Genomic DNA, 24,680 nt, shown 5'->3' with positions numbered 1-24,680 from the left:
ATCCTGAATTCTACCCCTGTTAGAGTTTTATTGTTAAATAAACAAATAAACGTCTAACGCTGCCACCTCGATACAGTATGTGTTTCTTTGTCAGCTTGGAATCAAAGTCAACAAAAGTCATTGAATAATACCAAAATGAGCGGAGGGTTTGTCTGTCAAGCTGTCAAAACCACAAGTGGGGAAATAACGAGACACGCCCAGTCAATATTGGCCACGCCTACTCATGCATATTTGGGCGCCGCCTACATTTACGTCGATCAACCAATCAGAGACACGCCTTCTGTCCTGCGTTTCTCTCCTGACATCACTACTCTTTGGAACGGTTACTAATGAAGATACTGCAAGGAATAAAAACTTTTAATCTGATTTTTACTAGAAATCTAAGGGGGTAATGTTTATTTCGCCGCTACTGTACAGGAGATTGCCTTTATGTCGAGGAACTGGTTTTTATTAAATGTGGCGGTCCTACTGTGGGAAGGGCTAGCTCAAGACGAAAGCAGGGAGGACCCCAAGGAATTCCCTAGCAGGGGCACCGCGGGATTCAGACTGCTGTAAACTCATCACCGCTACATGTAACCATAACACGACTTATCACTGACGGGAACTTGAAGGCAGTGCCAGCTTATTTATACCTACTGACAACAAACAGGTCACGCAACCCAATTAACTGTTTTACGGTTTTTCAAACAAGAGTGATATTGGATTTTGTATATGTTGTTATTGTTGGAATTCCGATATTTGGACAATGATAAACCCATTCATGGATGTACCACACGCCCCCCACCTACCACCCGGGGCACTCAAGCTTAGCCCCCCTCACTCCATGTCCGAGGGTGGGGGAGTTCATGGACAGACATGCCACCAATTTGGGGCGCAGTCTAACGGGTACGGGTTACCTCACTCCCACGTCAGTAGTTATGCTGCACGGGATTTTCTTCTGCGGAGACCGGACATTGGACTGTCCGAGTCCGGCACCACAGGACATCCGGGTATGTTTGTTCCGTCCTCTGGAAATTTCCACTCCGCTCATCATCCGGACTCGAGTTCCAACCACGTGCTGTTTCCAGGTATCCATGATGCTGCGGCACATCACAACCCCGGTCACCATGTCAACAGCGGCATGCGTTTTGGGGCCACAGATATGTACTCACGTGCGGACCAGTTTAATCACATGACAGGACCACGCGCGGACCATTTTGGGACCACACAACCCTTCAACGTGAACCCAATGGGCGCCATGAACCACATGGGCCCCCACGGGCCCGGAGCGTTTTTCAGGTACATGAGACCCCCCTTAAAGCAGGAACACACGTGTCTATGGATCGATCCTGAGGGACCGGACCCGAAAAAGCCCTGCAACAAGATCTTCTGTACCATGCACGAAATTGTGTCGCACTTGACAGTAGAGCACGTGGGTGCCGAACAGAATACGCACATGTGTACCTGGGAAAACTGTGCACGTGAGGGGAAGCCCTTCAAGGCCAAGTACAAACTAGTAAACCATATCCGTGTCCACACTGGAGAGAAACCGTTTCCCTGTCCATTCCCGGGCTGTGGTAAAGTGTTCGCCCGCAGTGAGAATCTCAAGATCCACAAGAGGACCCATACAGGTTGGTATAATTTCCACAATCTGTTCGTCGTGTAGCGACAATTCATGTCCCTTCGAAATAATCACAAAATTACCTTCCTAACAGAACACATGCTACATGTCTGTCTGCGACATTTGTTCAATAATTATCCTCGATTTTAGATGAATAATTTCTAAATAAGAAGTTTAGAAAAAGTCGGTATGGAAATTTGATAGAGATGTCCAAGGGATTTAGGGTGGTTGACATGCTTCGTGACTGTTAGTTTTTGAATATTTAACTGCTGTAAGTAAAATGGTATGACATGAAAATTAAACGTTACTAATAAAAACGTTCATTAGAATTACGTAAACAAATATGTGCGTGACCTTATATTTATAACAGCATATTCTATAATACTGCATCTACAAATTGTAATTGTTGGTTTGAGTAGGACTTATAAATGTGCTAAAAATCAGTGTAATAATATCTAAATTTTATTCTGTGTATTGTTTTCCTTGAATATTGAATATTGAATCCTTAAGGCACATCGGAGTCATACACAATTAAATGTGTCAAATTAAAATATAATCTTGAAACCTTGCTTAATGACAAGAAATTATAGATAAATTCTCAGAGCTGCAAAACATGATTTCGATTAAAAGTGATTTGTTATTTATAACTCTTTCAAAGAAATGAGAGGTCTAAATATGTCAAGTGTATAGTTTTCCATGTCAAAACAAATAGTCACGTTTGAGGAGAAGGAAATGGTTTGAAATGGGGTATGAAACAACTGAACACAGTACACGGCAAATCCTAATTATATTTCTCCTCTGTTCCGAATTACACTAATCTATCATGCCGGGAGTTCTAATGCGTGTTTTCCCTCCCGTTTAATATTTATTTCTTTTGCCCATCGATATACAAAGAATAAGTTGATTGGATTAATATTTAAATAAATATTTACTGACGTCTAACGACATATTTACTACTTCACTTTTTGCTATTAAAACAAAAATCTGCGCGTCGTATTATAACTAAAAGAAAGTAGCTTAAATATGGCAATAATTTTAATATTCAAGATAACGAGTAAACATGTATTGTGAATTATCAGAATCTCTAATTGATTTATATGTGTTTTCTTTACATGTAGATACTTATGTATGGTACATGGGGGAAAGCATTTTTGAAAAATCATTAATTGGAAAAACACACCTGTGGGTATCTCAAATATATATTAGATTTAGTCAATGCTTACAAATAAAACAAAGCTGGGCTGTTAACGTTTTTTCATTACCTATCATAAATACTTTACTTTATAAACACATAAATATCTTCATTGAAAATAATTTAAGCCGTAAATGTACTTTTGTGTTTGTATTCTCTGAGTTGTATTTTCTGTGCTGTATAAACAGAGATGTTTTATGACTAATAAGGAGGTCAATACCAGGATAAATAGTATCGAATGTTTGCTTTCCTATTTAATTAACTGTATTTAAACATCAACTGTAACAGGACTGGTGAACTAACCTCAACACCGGTTATCTAAAGTGACCCCATATTAACATCGTACAAAACAACACCCTTAAATAAAAACAAAAAAATACAGACGGATAGCCAATTTCAACAAATCACGTTTATATGATTTATGCGAAGTTTCTTAATAGCTAGACACAAAAAATAGGATATCTAGTCGTAAGTTGATACAACTTTTTATTTAACATCCGTTTTTTATTTCCTTAGCACATATTGAATAATGGAATTGGGTCAATACAGAAGTATTTAAAGAGAAAGTGGAGGTTGTCACAATCGAGTCCAAAACTAACCGCCGTCGGCTATATCTCAAGTGCAGCTCTTTTATTCTGTCAAAAATGTTAGCTAGGAAGATTGTCACCCAATAAAAAGTCAAACGTTTAATCTTCAATACAGACAAGCGTTTCTATTCAAGTTTTCACACTTGAGGAAATTAACTGTGGGATCGAACACAAGAGCTTGAGGGTCCGCACTTAAGGATTCTTCTGTAAGCAATTAAAAAAGGTGTTTCTGGTACTTCTTTAGCCTGAGTTAACTACCCTAGAAGTATGGCTACAAGCTCGTGAGGGCAGGTGATCTGCTCATTAGCTAGTTTTACATAACGTTTACAAACATGGCGCTAAGTGCTCGCACTTGAGGATGACTCGGGGGTACCTCTCGTTCAAATGATGTAATTTGTATTTTAAGGGCATCAAAATAATATATGATTTACAACATAAGACTTGGGATGATATAAATGTGTGCAAACAAGATAGGAAGGAGAGCGAATTTCATTAAGATTTATGAGTTTTAAACATAGATATTATCAGAATTTCAAGTGTAATGAGAGACTAACTTATATAACAATGATACAACATAGTTGATACTGTTATAGCTGTAGATAACAAAAAGGATTAAATATATATATATTATCATTATTATGATTTTCGAATTTAACCATAATATTTGAAGGACATTAGTTCAATATTTTTCTATATTTTCACTGAAATTGAATTAATGTACTAGCCTTGCAAGAAAGATATACAGAAATGTATAACCATACCTTATGAACTATTGATTTATCAAATATTTGTACTATTTATAATATTCATATATCGGATATTTGTATTGATTTTGTGTCCCCTCAAAAAAACAGTTTGGAGCAGGAGTAAATATTGATTTATTTGTGCAAATGAAATAATAAACTCTGGGTATTTGGAAGAGTACATTATTTTCATATAAAGTATGTACGTTTTTGTCCAACCAAGCAGAGGTGTGATAGGTAGAGTTATACATATAATACTAGTAAAGTCGAGGGTAAAAGAAATCTTCACATACAGCTAAAAAAGTACTATGTATTTTAATGATATGTATTGGTTTAGGTAAAACCCTTTCTACTACCCGATTACACATGATATACCGTAAAACGAAACATACACCATGTATAATAATGCGGCAATATTGGTTCAATGACAGCCATGCTTTTTAGTACCGGTTACACATTAGCACTTGGTAATTATGTGTGTGGTTTTAGTACTGCCGATGTTTTAAACCCTGTCCGTGTTGTAATGTTACTCTAGGAACTGTATAACAGCAGAAACATCCGGGCCTGAATTCATGACACCAGTCTACAACTTCCATTAGTCCCGTATTATATTGCAGTTCGTCAGATTTCCTTACCTATTGTTTTCCGGCCCTGTACTGTTAATGGGTTTGTTCCCATTACAAAAGTGATCGGGTGGTGCAGTGGATAGCGCACTTGCCTTTCACACTTGTCTTTCACCAAGTCGGCCGGTGTTCGATTCCCCGATCGGACGTGAAAAGGTTGGGGTCACCTGCCCGACCACGTGGGTCTTCTCCGGGTACTCCGGGGACAGTTACGCAGCCTCAAACACATAAAGTCAATATATTTTCATTTATTGTTGCAATTTTATTTTTATCATATATCTTTGCCCAACTCCAAATATCCTCTTTCCGTATGATGTTTCAGATTGCACGAGTGCATTGCGCATGTGTCGGTGTCTCATGAGGGTCTTAGCCCGAGTAAAACATATCCATTATTTCAATACAAGCTTATAACTGTCATTTATAAGTATATCATATTTTTCTGTAATACATTTCTCATCATTTCCCCGTAATAGTGCTCAATTTGCGCACGAACACTTGAACTGACTACAGAAATGACGATCAAAACGACAACGAGGTTGGAATAGTGACGTCACTTTACTGTAGCGTAAATGTCGCTGAAATAATCGGGACCTATTGTTGTTTGCATTCGTCGATTGGTTCAGTGCGTCACAACTTTTGGTTACTAGGGGAGAACTACGGAAGCTAGTTCGGGTCAACGAGAAAAAAAAATGTTATGTCGTTATAACGACTTACAATGTAATATCTCGTAATAACGACATAGCTATGTCATTATTACGAGAAAGTTAGTCGTTATTACAAGATAGTAAGCCGTTATTACGAGACAGTGAGTCGTTATTACGACTCAATAACGACTCAACATTGTTTTCTCGGTGGCCCGTACCGGCTTCCGTAGAAAACAAAATCTTGTAAAATAGAGAGCCTTGCACTGCATGACCTGACTTGTGGCTGTATGCATCACCTTAGTAAGATACAACAGTTACTAATAAAACAATATATAAGTTACTATTAAGACTCCTAAAGTGGCAATATTAGAGATTACAAATATCCTAGCCGAATATTTAAACTCGGATAAAGATGTCAGTAACCACTATTTAATTGAATCCGGAAATTTGGTCCTGTATCCTACTCATCAATTAGTAGCCTAATTGACCTCGAGAAGAACTCTGGGCATTTTGATTATGCCTCAATTGGACACGGGTGATAATTCGTGGTCAAGTAATTGAGTAGCGTTGCCTTTATCACTGACTGGTCAGTTTGGCTGTGCCATATTGACCACTACTTTGCTTCACTGGTGTCAATATGGATCATGAAATATCAACAAATACATACGTCACCGAAACGACTTTTAACATAACAGTGTTTACTCCTATTTCACAATAAACTTTATAATCACTTGTAAATGAGTTACCTCAGCGCTTACAAATCAAAATTAATACTATAAGCTCTTTAATTTCTTACAAGCTAAACACACCACGTGTTCAATATTTCACTGATAAAAATAAGATTGGACTCCGTCAAAAGATGACACACTAATAATGACTTGTTACCACATACTGTATGGTTTTACAGGAACATCCAGCGTGATGGACATTAAAGATAATTGAAGACACATCTCGTTAAAACAGAACTCCGCAACATTTGTTTTACATTCGTGATGATGACTTGCTAAGTCATCTGAGAGTAATCAGGGAAATTGATGGCAATCATGTTCACCCCCTTCTCCGTGACCATCTCCTTAGCACACACCCCACCCCTCCCTCTTGGTTTTTCTTCCATCCGTCTCTCCTGTTACCCAATTCGTTACGATTTCTTGTCACACCCTTTCTTATGATATAGCCCTCTCCCTTGTAACCCGATAACACTCCCCCTGGTAACCCAATAACACTCTCTCTGGTAACCCAATAACACTCTCTTTGGTAACCCTAAAACACTAACTCCGATAACCCTATAACACCCTCTCTGGTAACCCAATAACACTCCCTCTGGTAACCCAATAACACTCCCCCTGGTAACCCAATAATACTCTCTCTGGTAACCCAATAACACTCCCCCTGGTAACCCAATAACACTCTCTCTGATAACTCAATAACACTCTCTCTGGTAACCCAATAACACTCCTTCTGGTAACCCAATAACACTCTCTCTGGTAACCCCAAAATACTAACTCCGATAACCCTATAACATTCCCTCTGATAACCCAATAACACTTCCTCTGGTAACCTAATAGCACTCCCTCCATTAACCCAATAACACTAAATCCGGAAACCCAAAAACACTAACTCCGATAACCCTATAACAATCCCTCCGGTAACCTATAATAACAATCCATTTGGTGACCCCATAACACTTCCGCTGGTAACCCCATAACACTCCCTCTGGTAACCCACTAACACTAACTCCGGTAACCTAATAACAATCCTTCTGGTACCCCAACAACACTTTTTCATACTTTTTTCCATTCCATGTATTCCACTCTCACTCCACTGTTCACCCCAGTTATACTACCTAACCACACCCGTCACACGCATTCGCCCCTGTACGACTTCGACGTACCTGATGACGTCTACGTTTAACCCAACCCCTTCCCTAGAACGTATACGTCACTCCTCCAAACCCCACCAACCCCCTTCCCTAGGACGTACGTCACTCCTCCCCACCCCACCATCACACACACTTGATGAAAACACGCTGAAACTGATAGAATTTAAATGATAAAGAACGTGATGCATTAAAGTCAAACTTGACTAAGATCTACACATAGTTTGACAAGATGGCCAGCGTATGGAATATGTTTAAAGTAAAAAAAAACCAAGCTACATCGTCATCACGGTGGTAAATGTGGCCTGAAGTCGGCTGGGGAAGTGTGATCTGTGACCGAGTGCTAGTCGTCCGCGAGTAATAGCCCGAAGACTACAGAGAAATATATGGTATATAAGGTCGGGAAATACACTTAACACGTACGGAAATCAAATCAACCAGTGTTTGTGTGAGGTTTTTTTCTTTTTGTTTCCAAAGCACTTTTGCATGTGCGGGACAGATGTGTAAGTGTAAGAGTGGGAGTAGAAAAAAGGGAGATAACTCTGTACTCAATACAGGGCGAAGTCAGTAGTGACATGGTTACAAATAATAGTCCAGTTATTTTAGCTTTAAACCTCGAACTTATTGCAACGAAATTTATTGGGGGGGGGGGGGGGGGTCACAATGATGAATATTTTTATTATAATTGGAGAAAAAGAATTTGAAATCCATCTTTGGAAAAATGCATAATCACCTCATCTAAAATACGATGGTAATGATAATTTTTATCAACGTTGAATTTTGATATCTAACTCTTGTAAACATTAGATATGAGAAATTAAATAATGGCAAGAAAATTAAGTGTTGTTACTTTGACCTCAAGTAACCTTTGGTTTTATAGAGGTTGTCAAAATGAGTACCTCAGGATCTTTTCAAAAGAATATATTTAACTTGTTGCCATTTCGATCTTTATGAAACTTCTGGCATGGTATATGAAGCTAACTCAGATCATCGCTGGATGGTCAATCTGTGAACCGGAAATGACGTAATATGAGCAACCGTCCCAAGGTTCATTTTTATATCTACTGGTTTTCTACACTGTGGTAGTATGGCAGACAAGTCGTATACATTTTGAATAAAAATCAATCATGTGTTGTTTGTAGTAGAAGTATGACCTTGTACTTTAATATATCTGGAAGTAATGTTATTGAGTTAACCCCTTAAAAGCCGTAAATAAAAAGAGAGCAAAACACGAATCAAATAATTGGAAGCCTGAATAATACAACTTTTGAAAACTAGTCAGAACAGAGGGATGTATTTGAGAAGACAACATTTTGCCAATTAAATGTTTGGGCAATGCTTTCCAGGGCAAACAATACCGATAGTCTGTATGAATGTTACATCATGTTTTATAAATTAGAGTTTATTATCCGCTGAATTAAGCCACTGGTGTTCTGACGACATTTAATAATGATAATAACAATCGTTTTCGATCATCGGAGTAAAAGATGAACGCTGGTTGACTTATTGCTGTGCTCGATACAAATTCCTTAAAACCCTGATATACAGTGTACATCTTTATTTTACAAAAGTTAATGAAATGTTAACATGATACTGCCTATGATTATCTTTACATGATTCTGTTTATAATTAACTAAAACAAACTGTTTTTGATGTAACAAATGCCCCTCCCCTTAATTCTAACAGGTAGTCAGGAACAGTCAAATACACGTCAGATCCACCAATTCATAAGTTAAATTCGACAAAATTCCGCTTACATCAATAAATCCTCAGCTTCAAACGGTTCACTTCAGGCGGGATCAGAAACTACGAGTATCTGATGGCGGTAATTTGTAAATAAGCTCTGATAATCGTCGCTGATTTTTGAGTTCCGAGTTTGACTGAAAGCGTAGACATGTATATGTTGTATATGCTCTTTTATTTTGTTTACAGTAATTAGCAACATATGACCCAGATATTTATGTTTATAAAATCACCATTTGTAAAATAACTGAATGCTTGAATAGTAAGTAGAAAACAAAATACGTATGTGTATATCAGATTTTAGAATGGTCGGCGCACATAAGCATTTTGAAACAAGGATGAGAGAAAAACAAAACTACTGAATTTACACAAACGCACGAAACGGACTTGTTTGATAAAGAGACAACAGGTAACAATTTCGACGACATAAATAATTGATATTAAACGTGAAAATAGAGGCTGATTACTGATACAATCCTCCTTTAAAAGACAGTTAGATGTAAAACATGTGAATTAGGTGTTTTAGAAATCCGGCCTTCATTTGAATAAAACATTTTCGAGCAGCCAGTAAACAACTCGACTTCCTTTCTGAATGAACTTTGGTCAGTCTCCTAACCATACTGGTGTTTAAGTATGGTTTATCTCGAACAATGTATTACGACCAAGGTCAAGGTCACCGTCTACTATTTATAGTCCATGACACCCGAACGACTTCCTGATCTCTTCTGAAGAAGCCATTTGTTTTTGCCTGTCTGTGGAAAAAGAAAATATCCATGTAATGAAAGAATGAGAACGAAGTTGATAGAGTACGACGTTACTGTCAATGAAGTCTATGGTACAAGCTGACAATGAAGTCTATGGTACAAGCTTACAATGAAGTCTATGGTACAAGCTGTCAATATACTGTTGTGCACGCAAATGGATTAGCCTCGTTTGCGATGCTTTGTTAATTTTGCAGACTTCTACCTTAACTCCGTTACTTTTGCTTTCAGTTGGCCTTCATAGGCAATATGAGTGCATCCTAAAAACAATCCGGTGTTTATCCAGTGGGGTCTTGGGCGTAACGTCATGGTAATGTCGTCCCGATAAAAATGTGTACCAGTTTAATTTCCCGAATCTATACACACGTCCCTCACACACGGCGGCTAGCTCGGACTTTTTTCTGCATTAAAAGATGTTTCAGTTTCCTCCCAATTTAAGACCCCTTTTGCGCCTCCATGCAAGCTAACACTAGTGATCAATTGAAAATAATAAACATATCATATTTTTTTTTGAAACTTTTAAATTTTATTTTCAAAAATGTTGCTTCGGGTCATTTGGCTCTGACGTCATAATCAAAGCACGTTTTTAAACTGTGACGTCATTTGTAATTTCACAAGAGTTGTCACTCTCAAAATAACGAAAAACAATGCTTGTTGATATCAGTTATAGCACAAGCAAAGCATGATTTTGTTACCAGTAACATACCCTGTTTGTAATTTCAGGTGAACTTTATTTCCATTTTCATTGTCTTCAATAAGAATGGGCAATTATTCTTGTCCCTAGATGAAAAAACAGCAGAAAAACTTTAGATTAACTGGTAGTTCTCATAAAAAAAGATATAGTATAACATGTCTTGTTTTAATAATAATGCCTCTAATAATTGTGTCAGTCCCTCCCCCTAGGGAGCCCCAGTGCGCGCGAGAGAACATGTTTACATAAAACAACTTAATGCTAGTCACAAATATATGTTTATGGCTCATCATAAACCCGAGCACCAGGTTTAACATGCCCACACCGATCCCCTATAATGTACCTATACATCACCCACGAACGCCTGTATTCTCACGGTTATTAAAACCTCGACGAGACCTCATTTACACACTGTACATGTATTGACGTATGGGCGGGGCTAATGAACCTCAGGGGTACATTGCATTGTAGAATGTGTATATTACATTGTATGTTTACATCTCTTTGGATTGCTTTCGTTTAGGGATGGTTCATTTATCTCGGGAGTCTGAACCTCTAAATTAAGTCATTTTATTTCTTCAGTAATTGAGAACGAGGCCATCACGAGGTTTGCAATGTTGCTGAAGCTTGTACGGTTTCTATTTTTAATTTGCTTAAGATATCTTCAACTGCAAGACATGTTGTGATCGTGAATTAGCCCGTACAGGTTTTGGAAAGGACATGTCTGATATATTCCACTACATGATTGTAGGAGCCGACTGATATGGTGGTCCTTACATAATCTAGGATGCTTTCTTCCGTGTCTTCTGTCAACTGGACATTAGATCAACCAAGAATAGACCTGATGCATCACACCCTTAAATGCGTAAGAGGCGACTAATCTCATCCCCCTCTCTTGTGTTTAATAGGGGTTATTGAATAGAACAGAATTGTTTTGTTGCATCATTCCAACAAGTACTTGCGGTCTTTATGTTTTCCTTTTTTTCTACATGCCTTCTTTTCGAACTACTCTCTCTTTAGGCGGTGTTTTTCTCGGCACCCGTACTCATATGACCCTGTCTGTTACGAGGACGTTAAACCCCGTTAGGATACCGCGATGGCCAAGTAGTTGAGGCGTCTGACATTCTGCTACCACTAGCTCTCCACCACTGGATCGCGGGTTCGAGACCTACGTGAGACAGTCGCCACGTACTGGTCGTATGTCGGTGGGTTTTTTCTCCGGGAACTCCGGCTTTCCACCACCATCAAAACCTGGCACGTCCTTAAATGACCATAACTGTTAATAGGACGTAAAACCCAAAAAATCAAAAAAAAACCTAAAGAAATCGTTAAATGGATTGGTGTTTTATGGGAAAAGACCACCATTCTGTACTTGACATGTATAGATATATATTCCTATTGTGAATATATCTTCGATTATATCTTCTTCAAATGACATCATAGTCCCCGTAAAAATGGAATCAAGAGCTGAGCTATTGGATAAATTACAATTAAATATAATCTCATTATCGCATTGATGAACAGAATCCTACACTCGCGTACTTCTGAAGATAACAGAAGATATACACTTTAGTACCAGGTATGTCTATGGTAAAGGTTTCGTGGAATATTCCATCTTTGATGACCAATCGTAAAACATTTTTCTTTCCCGACAGAATTCCAGCGTTATAATCACCGGTAGATAGTAAGACTAGTCGACGTGAGATTGTACGATTTGTTGTCTGTGTAAACTTCAAATAGACTAAGTCGTATCCTTCCTAACTCGGCATTTGATATTGTAGATAAAATATATTTTACAGACCAAACGTCAATGTATTATGGTTTATCTTTCTGTGTCATCAGACGAATCATCTGATACTGGTGTGGACTGTTTGTGCGCATGTCCAGATCATGATGTTTTCTTAAGTTGAAATTACAAGTTTGGGTGTAGCAAGTGATATGTATTAAGATCTCGCACAATAATTTCACCTCGTTTCTGCCGCTTTCCTTTCCTATGAGTGCACGGAAATATACATAATTACCCTATTTTGTTAATTGCAGTGTTAATCGTGTATTTATTTTACATTTACGGAGTTTCAAGAAGAATTTAATTCACAGGACTATGAATGCATCGAGATCAGTGTCATTTCGACGCGTCTCCTCCCGCCTCGAATAACATGAGACGATCGTAAGAAGCAAACATATTTATGACTCTTAAATGTTCTGGGAATGTTGTTTGCGTTCAGGTTACACAAATGTTATAAAAATTCTGACAATCATTTCGCTTCAATATAAAATATAACTTCAGATTGTAACTACATGCAAGAGTAATGACCACATATGGACCGGAAATAGAATTACGAAAGTGTCAGAAATGTCCGTTCGAGTCATAGTGTCTACTCAAACTTTATATTTACGATCCCAATAGCATATGTTCTGTGAAATAGTTTTAAAAGCAAAAAAAAAAACAGGGATTATACTCACTTAATGTACATGAATACCCTGCTGATAATAATAATAATAATAATGCTGTCATATTCAGGTAACAAAAAAGTCATGGAGAACAACATGGCACCAATTAGGATTTTATGTGTGACATAAGCGATGTCATCAGACATTTTATAGTGGTCCATGCGACCCTAAATAAAAAAAACTCCTCTACTGTTGCCCCCGTGCGATCTGGCAGGTTGTGGGTACGGATAGATATATAGTGGATTAGCCTTTCACTTTGTTTATGCTCAATTTGCTCAGGAACATCCAAATGAAACCTAAATGCTAATGAAAACCATTCTGCACTGATATGAAATTTCGAAGCTGAGCTACTTGATCTCCGCACTGGATCAATTTAACCGTTAAGAAAATAAATAAACTATCACGAATTCTCTCTCACTTGTCAGGGTTGTCACTAATAATAAAATCGGATACGGCAAGCAGGATACGGCATTCACTACAATTGCATACACCGATTTGTAGGTGGTAATAGGCGTTATAAAACTAGTGTGATTATTTTTCATTAAATAGCTTATTAAATATTGATTAGTTTATGATTATATCTTTAGATTATAACTAGTTAGACTACAGATTATACAGGGTTAATTATAGCTTGTTGGACTACGGATTATACAGGGTTTACTATAGCGAGTTGGACTACAGATTATACAGGGTTTACTATAGCTAGTTGGACTACAGATTATACAGGGTTTACTATAGCTAGTTGGACTACATATTATACAGGGTTTACTATAGCGAGTTGGACTACAGATTATACAGGGTTTACTATAGCGAGTTGGACTACAGATTATACAGGGTTAACTATAGCTAGTTGGAATACAGATTATACAGGGTTCACTATATCTAGTTGGACTACAGATTATACAGCGTTTACTATAGCTAGTTGGACTACAGATTATACAGGGTTTACTATAGCTAGTTGGACTACAGATTATACAGGGTTAACTATAGCTAGTTGGACTACAGATTATACAGGGTTAACTATAGCTAGTTGGAATACAGATTATACAAGGTTTACTATAGCTAGTTGGACTACAGATTATACAGGGTTAACTATAGCTTGTTGGACTACATCTTATACAGGGGTCACTATAGCTAGTTGGACTACAGATTATACAGGGTTAACTATAGCTTGTTGGACTACATCTTATACAGGGTTCGCTACAGCTAGTTGGACTACATCTTATACAGGGTTAATTATAGCTAGTTGGACTACAGATTATCTATGGTTTACTATAGCCAGTTGGACTACAGATTATACAGGGTTAATTATAGCTTGTTGGACTACGGATTATACAGGGTTTACTATAGCGAGTTGGACTACAGATTAAACAGGGTTAACTATAGCTAGTTGGACTACAGATTATACAGGGTTAACTATAGCTAGTTGGACTACAGATTATACAGGGTTAACTATAGCTAGTTGGACTACAGATTATACAGGGTTCACTATAGCTAGTTGGACTACAGATTATACAGGGTTCGCTATAGATAGTTGGACTACAAATTATACAGGGTTCACTATATATAGTCGAAGTACAGATTATGCAGAGTTAACTATAGAAAGCTGGAGTACATAGTTCGCATGCCTGTATGCAGCTGTTGTGTAAAATGATTATTGTAACCGGAAGTGAAAGTATTAAACCGTAACCGCTGAATCCGAGGACCATTATTTTGAAGCATGGTACAGTATAGTTGAATTTGTGATTGATATATTTGAATTTTATTGACAGTTGGTACTTACTGTATATTGGTATTGGTAGTTGGTATATTTGTATGGGTCATATGTATTGTTACAGTAGTTAGTAAATGTGTATGGGTGATGTGTATTGACACAGTAGTTAGTAAATTTGTATGGGTGATGTGTATTGACACAGTAGTTAGTAAATTTGTATGGGTGATGTGTATTGTTACCGTAGTTAGTAAATTTGTATGGGTGATGTGTATTGACACAGTAGTTGGNAGTAGTTGGTATATTTATATGGGTGATGTGTACTGACACAGTAGTTAGTAAATGTGTATGGGTGATGTGTATTGACACAGTAGTTGATATATTTATAAAGGTGATATGTATTGGTGGTTGGTATTTTTGTAGTTGGTATATCGGTATTTTTGTAGTTGGTATATCGGTATTTTTGTAGTTGGTATATCGGTATTTTTGATTGGTATTTATAGTTTGTACTTCATAAATTAGTGACTCCTGTATTGATAATGGTGATTGTTATATTGGTATTATGATTGGTATACATGTTCTCGAATTGGTGATTCAGGTATATTAGCTTTCGTCTTTTCAAACGATCACCCTTTCGGAACACCTTACTTATTCCATTTTCTAAGGGTCTCAAGTTTTCCTTCGTTCATAATTTGCCCTGACTCTCTCGATTATCAGATATAATTACGGGTATGTGACAATACAGTTTTTGGTGTTTTGTATATTTAGAATGTTTCTGTTTTTAAACACAATCAATTCTAGGCTAAGAAAGATTTAACCAGCCTCTCGAATCTTCCATTATTTCCCTTCGTTTTCCGTAACTGCGAGTCAGCTTTCTTGTTCTTCATTGATTCGTTGCATTTTGGATAAGGATACAACCCCGTACAATATGTAAAAGTGCTACAATATTGTAAATACTCCAGAGTGTAACTCGCACCTTAACGTAAGTAAGTACACAAAGGTGATGTTTGATATGACAATTACAGTGCTGTCTTCAATGAAATATTTGTTTTTATCTAAAAAAAATTTTTCATTAATGTGTATCCCAGTGGCTAACATTTTGCACTTGTTATTCCCATAGAATAAAGGCTTGATACTTTACAGGAGTTTAATGAACCGTTTTCCAATTTTATCTTTTTTTATTTAAATATCGGATATGAAGTGTGTACTTTTATAAGAAGTTGGCCTGGTAATGTACTTTTAGCGTCCGCCCTGCAGGAGCTGAGTCAATATGGTGGTAACATTAGTTTGCAAAGGTACATTATCAAAGATCGGAAATGTAACAAGATTCGTCCCGAGTTTGTCATTTAAATTTTCACCCCCAAAAAATAAGTAGATCCTCATGTATTTGTCTTGATATAGTGAACTGCAGAATTGATTAATGACTAGTACTCGTTTATCATGGAGTTGGTAACATGCTTGAAACAAAAGTCCGAGCTTGTGAAGAGAGCAACTCGATAAAAGTGCCGTACATATTTGTACTTTAGGTAACACATTTTTAAGCCTATTTTTAATTTAAGCGTTTGATTGCATATTGTTCACATTTATGATTGCAATAAACCAGGGCCCGTATTCATGAAACCATTCTAACGCTCAAACTCAGGTTCTATGCTCAAGTCAAAGTCCTTCTACTGTCAACACATCAATGAAAACTGACATTTCATCAATGATTTTTTTACTGTGTCACCTGATTTAAGAGATTTATAAGAAAAATCAGTTTGTGCACAGAATCCATGCTTGAGCACGAGACCAGTTTCATAAATATTGGCCCGTTGTTTTACAAACATTTTCCATGATGTATGGTGTTTTTTTTTATATATATCTGTGTGGTTTCTTTGAAAATTAAGCGCGTGATACATTTCAAACAAACTATTTTACCAAATGGTGGACTAGTCAGTCAAGTTTGTGGGAACACAGCCATGCTTTCCTATAGTTACCATTTTGGTCTGGCAGCTAACATCGAAGACCCTTCGGGAATTTCCGTTAAAGTCCGCTGCCAAGATATGATTGGTTCCTGAGTATGTAACAGAATGTCGGAAAGACACGATTTATATCCGATTATGAAATATTCACGCGTGATAGTTCTAATGTAATACATGTAGCAATGGACAAAGATTAGACACAAATTATTGCTACTTATCAACGCCCTCTTTCTTCGAAATAATACAAGGGATATATAGCAAATCATTATTAATAACAGGAATGAAAAAATATGAGAATTACATGTAGACGGTGACGTCGATCTATAACGCGAATAAGACACACACAACTACTAGAAGTATGTACAGAGCAACAATTTATGTTATAATCTGCAATTTTTTTAAAAACATTCTCGAACAGTCGATATGACTTACTAACATGTGAACTAAACGGGATTAACAGCCGATGACACAATACTAGTAGTTCACTAGTGTACAGTGTGTACCGTGACCATAAAGCGCTGGTCCCTCCTTTAAGGTCACGTGTTTCTCCTGACATATATAGAAAACTTTTAAAAACTTAAGCGAAACAATAGACTCGCTTAGAAAGTAAAACGTACTCTTATTCAGCCCCTACTAACAAATGTCTTCCTCACTCCTCCCTATGTTCCCCTTTTCCAATCGGTCCTTTATCCCACGCTATCGACCCCCCTCTATACCCCCACCCCATCCCTCACCCAACCCTTTTCCCATCGGATCCCTTGCACAAACTCATGCTTTCGGAGTGCCTCGTCCTTTACACGTCCATTTGAATACCATACATCCCCATTATCGCTTATCCTGTCCTCGGCCCTTCAGACTGCACTGCCCTCATTACCCCCCTAAATTACAATAATCCCCCTCCCTGCCACCCCTCCCCTATCGGTCAGGCAGTACTGGTCCTATATCGGATGAGCAGTGATAGAGAGATAGCATCGTTCACTCCGACGGACGAGACATTGAGATAAGTAATGGCAGGCAGTCTGTCTAAACATTAATACAGCCTTATCAATGATAATTACATGCCGAGACACAAATTAGCCCTCTCCACATCCGCCTATGTTAATGTATAGACTTAGCTATGCAGTAATGCATTCATCACTCATATGCATGTAGCTTTTCATAATTTTAAAATTTGCGTTTATTAAATATTTTGTCTAGATTTTATGTGTATGAGCGTTATCCTGGTTCCAAAACCAATCATCTGGACTTCTCGTGAAGTTGTTTTTGTCATTGTCCTTTTATAGTGTTGCGTTAATCAGTATCGTGGAGATTAAACAATTGTGTTTATACTTGTTGGAAATTTTATATCAAATTGAGGTTTAAGAAGATAAAATAAGAAAAAAACACGTCATCGAATAGGCTAGAATTCCAGTTTATTATTATTGTATACTTTCTAAAGCATCTTAAGAGCTGTTTGAATCTTAGGGTTGAAAAATAAACTAAAATAATCTACGTCGTCATATTTAGGCGTCAATTCGTGTGTTTGTATGACACCGGTCTTTGGCGAGATATTCAAATAGAAAAGAAATGTCTTATAACAATTTTGAAACAAGTTTTATCAACTTATAAATATCAATCACAAGCAAAAGGTCTTAATGTTGAAACAACCGAAGCAAACCAGAGAAAACCCCGCGTGATCGGGCAGGTGACACATACGTTTTCACGTCCAAACGGAGAATCGAACTCCGGCTGTGGTCATGGTGAAAGGCGAGTACGCTATCCACTGCGCCACCCAATCAACGATAGTTATTTACGTCTGCAATCATAGTTATGTACACAAAAGAGCCATCTTGTTACCAACCCTGCAGGTCGGGGATTGAGATAAGAATATACCTGCTGTTACCCACAGCTTGTATCGTAAGAGGCGAGTAATGTTGGAACCCCCTGGATTTGCTTTCTTGGGGACACAAACGGGATCAAAATAAATCTGCTGCACCAATTGCAATAGTTGTTTCTCTCTACTTCTTACTTCATTATATTTCATACCGACTTGTTTGGAAAAACCTCACTTTTGGCTTTAACGTTGAACATTCGCCCAGGTGAGGAAGGCAATGGGTTCTGTCCCTTGGCCAGGACATACCAAAGTCCTTAAAATGGTAGTTGTTATTTCCTGCTTAACGTTCAGCATTTGGGGTAATGGCAACTGGTTCACCCATTGTCAGTATAATGTGACCGGGCTGAATTCTGTGCCTGGTGCCTTCGGCATGGTATTTAAGTGAGATAGCACTATAAATTCGGCATCAAATCCGCGCTATCACAAGGAGGCAAGAACACCAACATATACTGTCTCCGGTACACATACACGCTTACACAACACACATGGAGGCACGTCCTTAAATTACCTCAGCTGTCAATAGTACGTCAAACAAAATCAAACCAAACATTTTCATATAATATATAAACATATAAAAATAACAAGGATACTAATTTACCTGAAAAAGTTACAATTTAACTGTCATTTTAGCGAAAGATATCCATACTACGCAATTGTCCCATCATGATGTCAAAATTAAACTAATTAACATTGTAAGTCTAATGAGACACGTTATTGTGTATCAACATTGGTTTGCTAGAACGGTAGGTCAAGATTGAATATTCTATATAAGCTTCAAATCACGCCAATAACACACAACGAAAGGTTGGCCATAAAAGTAAGGTCTCTTTAGTCATTTGTCAAATGATCTGTTATATACTCTGTCTCGTCTGTTCGGAAACATTTTATTGGTCAAATATGGCCAGAGCGGAGTCACCCTTTTACAGTAAATCTGTTCGTCTGTAACTTGAAGCTAAGACTTTACAACCTCTGATCCCCTGTCGATAAGTAGACGTGGGCTCAACTTCGTCGTCGCCGGTACCTTAAACTTAGTCCATAACAACTGTTCATATTTGACAATGTTTGTGAAAATATCGCGTTTCCGCAGAGATCTTAGGGGCGAAATCGTTCTAAATCGACCCTTACCAACATTTTTCTTACACATTTAAATACTATCACTTGTTTTATATTTAGTATTTAACTTAATTGTTTTATTGTTCAAATGCAATAAATCTCATTAAAACGGCTATACACAGGTAATTAATTGCTCGAACATTTTTCTTTCTAGCTTACATTAGGGATACGACAACATCACGAGTAACTTTGTGATTTTGAATTACACTACATACAGTTGTATATATTTAAGGGGGGGGGGGGCATTTTATTAGTTGTAATCTTCTTCCGGATAAGTTGACCGGCATACGTTTTATGAATTAGTTCAGACTGAAGAGTAAGTTTAAGGAGCGTTGCTTCTGTACATACATGTATGTGGTCCTGACGACAAGATAAAGGATTGTTTTGTATACACAACAGCATATCACCAGTTTGGAAAGTCCTTCCAAACTAACAATGCTGTGAGTCTATGGGTGATGCTGAAATAGATCAACCGAGGCGACGAGTGACACTCGATGGGAAAATGTAATCTTGTTGAGGGTCTAAATGACTGGCTTACATGCCAAGCAGTCGATTGTTTCACCACTTCGGGCCACTTAGTGCTCACAAATCTGCATGGTTTGTTGTGGTGATTGGGGTCTAATAGGGATGTACACGGACAGATAATTTCTTAATCGTAACACAGAACAACAGCATGTCACTGCACGAATCGATTCTTTTTACGATTTTAATAAATTGCGAAAAAATATCGTTAAATAGTGATTAAATGACATATCTTGTTTATAGTTATTCGAGATTCCCCTTTTGGACCCCCAATAAGACACCGTCAGCTTCTGCAAACAAATTAATTGTTCGATTAGCTTCAAGGACTCTCGCACATTCTCGCGAGTGTAAGTAGTGAAGACGAGAACACGTCGCTATTCGTAAGACTCTGACGGTATCATTGATGACGTCGATGATAAACAATGATGATAATTAGACATCACCATCCCGAAATCAATTTGGATAAGTAAGCGCTAGCCGAACAGCCGTGATAAGTCATTAAGAATCGTTTGTATATTGAGCGTAATGACATTTTTTTCAGTGAAATTTCACTGCTGATGATTTGTGAAATTGTCTGATAAAATTTTCAGTGATCTACATTATACATTATTGTGTAGAACACAGGTGAACTGAAAGTCAAGATTTTACCACCAGATATTTGTTTGGGACATCAAAGATACATTGTCGTGTTTTCATTTATCCAATTGTTCGGTTATCCGTGTATTTTGTTTGGGGACTGGACTTTTAGGATTAACGCGGTTCAACTGTACAATACCTATTGATTGTTTTCCCAATTTAGTTTAAACGGAATTGAACAGGAGAATGGTTCAGCTTATCAAGTTATGAAAAAACGTGCTGTTTCACCATCTTTTTTTATTGTTGACGACTAAACGCATAATTCAAATTTTGGTAGATACTTTTCAGGCATGCTTTGGAAACTAAATAGTCCGGACTAACCCGATGTCGGAATTTCTTTTATCGCAAAAAAAAAAAGAATGTCTATACTTCTGTTCATTCCATTATCACACTTTCAGATCAAAAGGTAATCCCATGATTATACAAGTCCGTAAAATGTGAATTGTCTGATCAAAACTCGATATCGAGACTGTTGAATTATAATGGCGTGAATGCATGACTATTGGGATTAATCCGAAAATCGACACCTATACAATTTGATTAATCATGACAATCTAATCGTTTATATATTATTCAGTCTAATATATTAGATTATTTAATTTTCTTTTACAGGACGTACGATCCGTCTGTTATCTATAATTACTACCTGCATACATATATTATGAATTACCTGTGATCCGGATTTCGCGTGACAGTTATTACCGCCATCCGGGTCCATGATTAGATACGTCTGCGAAAAATATGATCGATTACGAAGCAGTCATGAATAGAGATCTCCGCCATAATTGATTCGGGCAGTTTCTCTATAAATAATTATAATTTTAATCAATCAAATGGGAGTGTGTGTTTAATGCGAGGTAAAACTATATGCTAAAAAATAACTAAGTCATGAATCGTTAATAAGTAATAAGTAAGGTAGCACAATGTTTATGTGATAAATACAAACAATTTGTTCACGAGAATAATATTGCAATTAGAATAAACCATTAATAAATATTTCATTTTTTAAACAAAACAATGTTTATCAGCCACAAATATGTGATTTTATTCAATTTCTATTTTGAACAGAAATAATATATATTGAATTTGAATGATTTTTGATGCAATCAATCAAAAGGTTTTATTTCGCAATGTCCGATTCATTAACTATATTTACTTTTTATTCACATTAAGTGAGTTTTTCCAAAAGATACCGTATTAAGATAAACGATCCTTTGATTTCCCGTCGCCTTATTTGTGCGATTTGCAAACCCAGTGGCGGATCCAGAGACCTATCTGGGGGGGGTTTCCAAATTTCCTGGGGGGGTTTCCATGTAGGGAAAAATTGAGGAAAATGGTGAAAATACATGATTTTTAAAGAAAATTCTCAGGGTGGGGTTTTTTCCTGAAGCCCAAAAAACCCCTCTGGATCCGCCACTGGCAAACCATATTTTGCTGTATAAGATTCGCGGTTCTGTCATTTTTTATATCATGTAGTCTCCTTTCGCGGTCCAGTTTAATACACAGTATTATTGAAGTCTTTTTAAATATATTTTAACACGTTTTATATATATGTTTTTGTCTCTTCCAGGGGAAAAGCCGTTTAAGTGTGAATTCGAAGGATGTGACCGGAGATTTGCGAACAGTTCCGACCGGAAGAAGCACAGTCACGTGCACACGAGTGATAAGCCGTACAACTGCCGGATAAAAGGATGTGAAAAAAGTTATACTCATCCAAGTTCACTTAGAAAACATATGAAAGTTCACGAAAATTGTTCGGAATTCGTGGAAAAATATTCTGATGATGAAAAGTGTGGTATTGATATTCAGGATAGTTCACCATTATCGAAGACTAGTGTGTCATCACAAAATTCAACTTCCCCCGGAAGTCGGGGTCAATTCACAACACCATCGTCATTATCTACTTCTGGTTTGACACCTAGCATCACTTCTTGTTTGCCTCATTCCCATCCGCCTAATCTCAGTGAGTGGTACGTTTGTCAGGGGTCTACGGGACTGGGCAATCTGACATCGTCACACCTGTCCGAACAGCAGGCGTTTAATTCGCTCGGACACCTACAGAGTCTACAGCCTCCGTCTATTGTACAGTACTCATGATGACGTACATGTCCAGGTGTCCGAACAGAACGTTCATAATTAAAATGGCCAGTACAATTTTATTTCTTCAATTGAACTTACGGAATCTGTGTAAGAGGACTTGAATTATTGTTGTTGGAGCTTGTGTTGTCACAATTCGTCGGAAACTCTTGTTGAATACCTTATAAAGATATCTAATATATTTTAGGAGATATCTCGATTAATTTGAGATATCTTATAAACAAAAAACTACATATAATGTACACCTAAATAGACGCGATATCTCTACTATAAGTGTTCTTTTAAAGATGTCAATTATTTTTATTATGTACTCTTTAAATGAAGAAGAGATACACGATGTGGTAGATATCTTTAAATTAACAAACAAAATTTCTTGAAAGATGTCTATTACATTACGGGTTATTTTTAATTCGTTAATTTTTTTTCTATTATAAATTAATTTATCTCTTTGACAATTTTGTTTTATTCTTTAAGGATATATACTATATATCTAATAATTTTGCGATCTTCCTTGGAGTATTAAATGCCATATTCTTTTTGACAAAATGTAGCATACTCTTCCTGATGGAACTTGCAGATATAGCATGACCCAAATTAGTTTCAAAAGTAAAGAAAGAAATCCCAAGGGATGTTAAAAGTATTTAATTTAGCTGTTTAATGGTCATTCATTACGTTGGGAAATAAAGCATTTTGTATTATTGATATCGACAAGGTAAAATTCATGATATTCATGCTAAAATTTAAATAAATATCACAAAACTACAAATTAAGATTTTGATTATGTTTTTATAACTTTTGTCTGTCCGGCAGCCATTACAAAACAGTGATGACTACAATAATATAAAAAAAATGTTTCAGTCAATAAATCAGAAATGACGTCATTGTCTATGAGATGTTAATTAATTACTTTTATAAATGTGTTATTGATGTTATTAAAAAATATTGTTATCAAATATTGGTTTTGTTTTTATCATTTGCACTGTAGCTGTGATTTCATTTGTTCGGAGCTACCTCAGTTTCCAGGTGTCACATGGATTAGTCACGAGGTACAGCTGTACCAAGGTAAACCAGGTGAGAAAAATGATTGATGAACATGATAAAGAAAAGGTCATTGGATTTTCAGACAATGCCATTGTTTAAACAATACCTGCATCACTGAAACAGTGTCCAACTTTGGCCAAACACAACTACCCCACATACACGACAGCCATTTCGTTCAATAGTAAAAACAACGTGTGCCTAGAGCAGTACGAAATAGTCTCTATATATTTTTATTGGATATCTCTCTTGTTGGGTAATTCTCATTATATCTGTCATGGTTTCTCACGTTGAAAATCTCCGTGGCCGGAATCGTTCCATTTGTTATTCCTATCGTTTTATATTTTTCCGTTTAATATCTCTCTTATCCAATATTTCTCGTTATAATTGTCTCATTAGATGTTGCCATTTAGAAATATTTATGGTAAGATGTTTCTTGTTGGATATCTCCTAAAGCGTACACTGTCAAATTCTTCTCTACGAGATAGATCTTCATTGTGCAGTGGTAAAAAAAAGTCAGTTCTTCTTTTCATTGAAGTCACGGTTAATGTAAGAGCCGATATGTCTTCGAGAAATGTTAAACCGGAAGTCAACTCTCCGGGCAGTGCATACCTAGTAATAGCCTCGTTCAATCTGACTCATGTCTGCGCAAGCTGCACCGAACAGAAGAAATCAAGCGTCTGGTTGAACGAGACAAACCGTCCAAAGACATGGAGATTGGTGTTTATGAACACAGGACGAACGTTCTACAAAATAATTACAAATGGTAATTTCCGATCTAGCCGTACGGGCGTTTTATATATGCATTGATACTAGAT

General features: G+C 37.0%; 1 protein-coding gene across 1 annotated transcript; it reads left to right on the top strand.

The window, feature by feature from the left end:
* The first annotated feature begins 239 nt into the window (after window positions 1–239).
* On the top strand, window positions 240–23,766 carry LOC110458046 (zinc finger protein ZIC 4-like). Its single transcript, XM_021509591.1, has 2 exons — window positions 240–1,610; window positions 22,298–23,766. Exons 1-2 carry the CDS (start codon window positions 746–748, stop codon window positions 22,822–22,824), a joined length of 1,392 nt encoding a protein of 463 aa, XP_021365266.1. The 5' UTR covers window positions 240–745; the 3' UTR covers window positions 22,825–23,766.
* Window positions 23,767–24,680: the final 914 nt, after the last annotated feature.

Source organism: Mizuhopecten yessoensis, unplaced genomic scaffold (assembly GCF_002113885.1).
Source record: "Mizuhopecten yessoensis strain PY_sf001 unplaced genomic scaffold, ASM211388v2 scaffold9409, whole genome shotgun sequence".
In the NCBI taxonomy this organism is placed as follows: Eukaryota; Metazoa; Mollusca; class Bivalvia; order Pectinida; family Pectinidae; genus Mizuhopecten; species Mizuhopecten yessoensis.
This window is presented reverse-complemented; position numbering and strand designations above follow the sequence as displayed.

Excerpts from the sequence above, each read along its gene's own strand:
- LOC110458046 (XM_021509591.1), top strand. The coding sequence starts at position 746 with ATGATAAACCCATTCATGGATGTACCACACGCCCCCCACCTACCACCC. Across the intron at positions 1,611-22,297 it reads CCACAAGAGGACCCATACAG|GGGAAAAGCCGTTTAAGTGT; the intron begins GTTGGTATAATT and ends TGTCTCTTCCAG.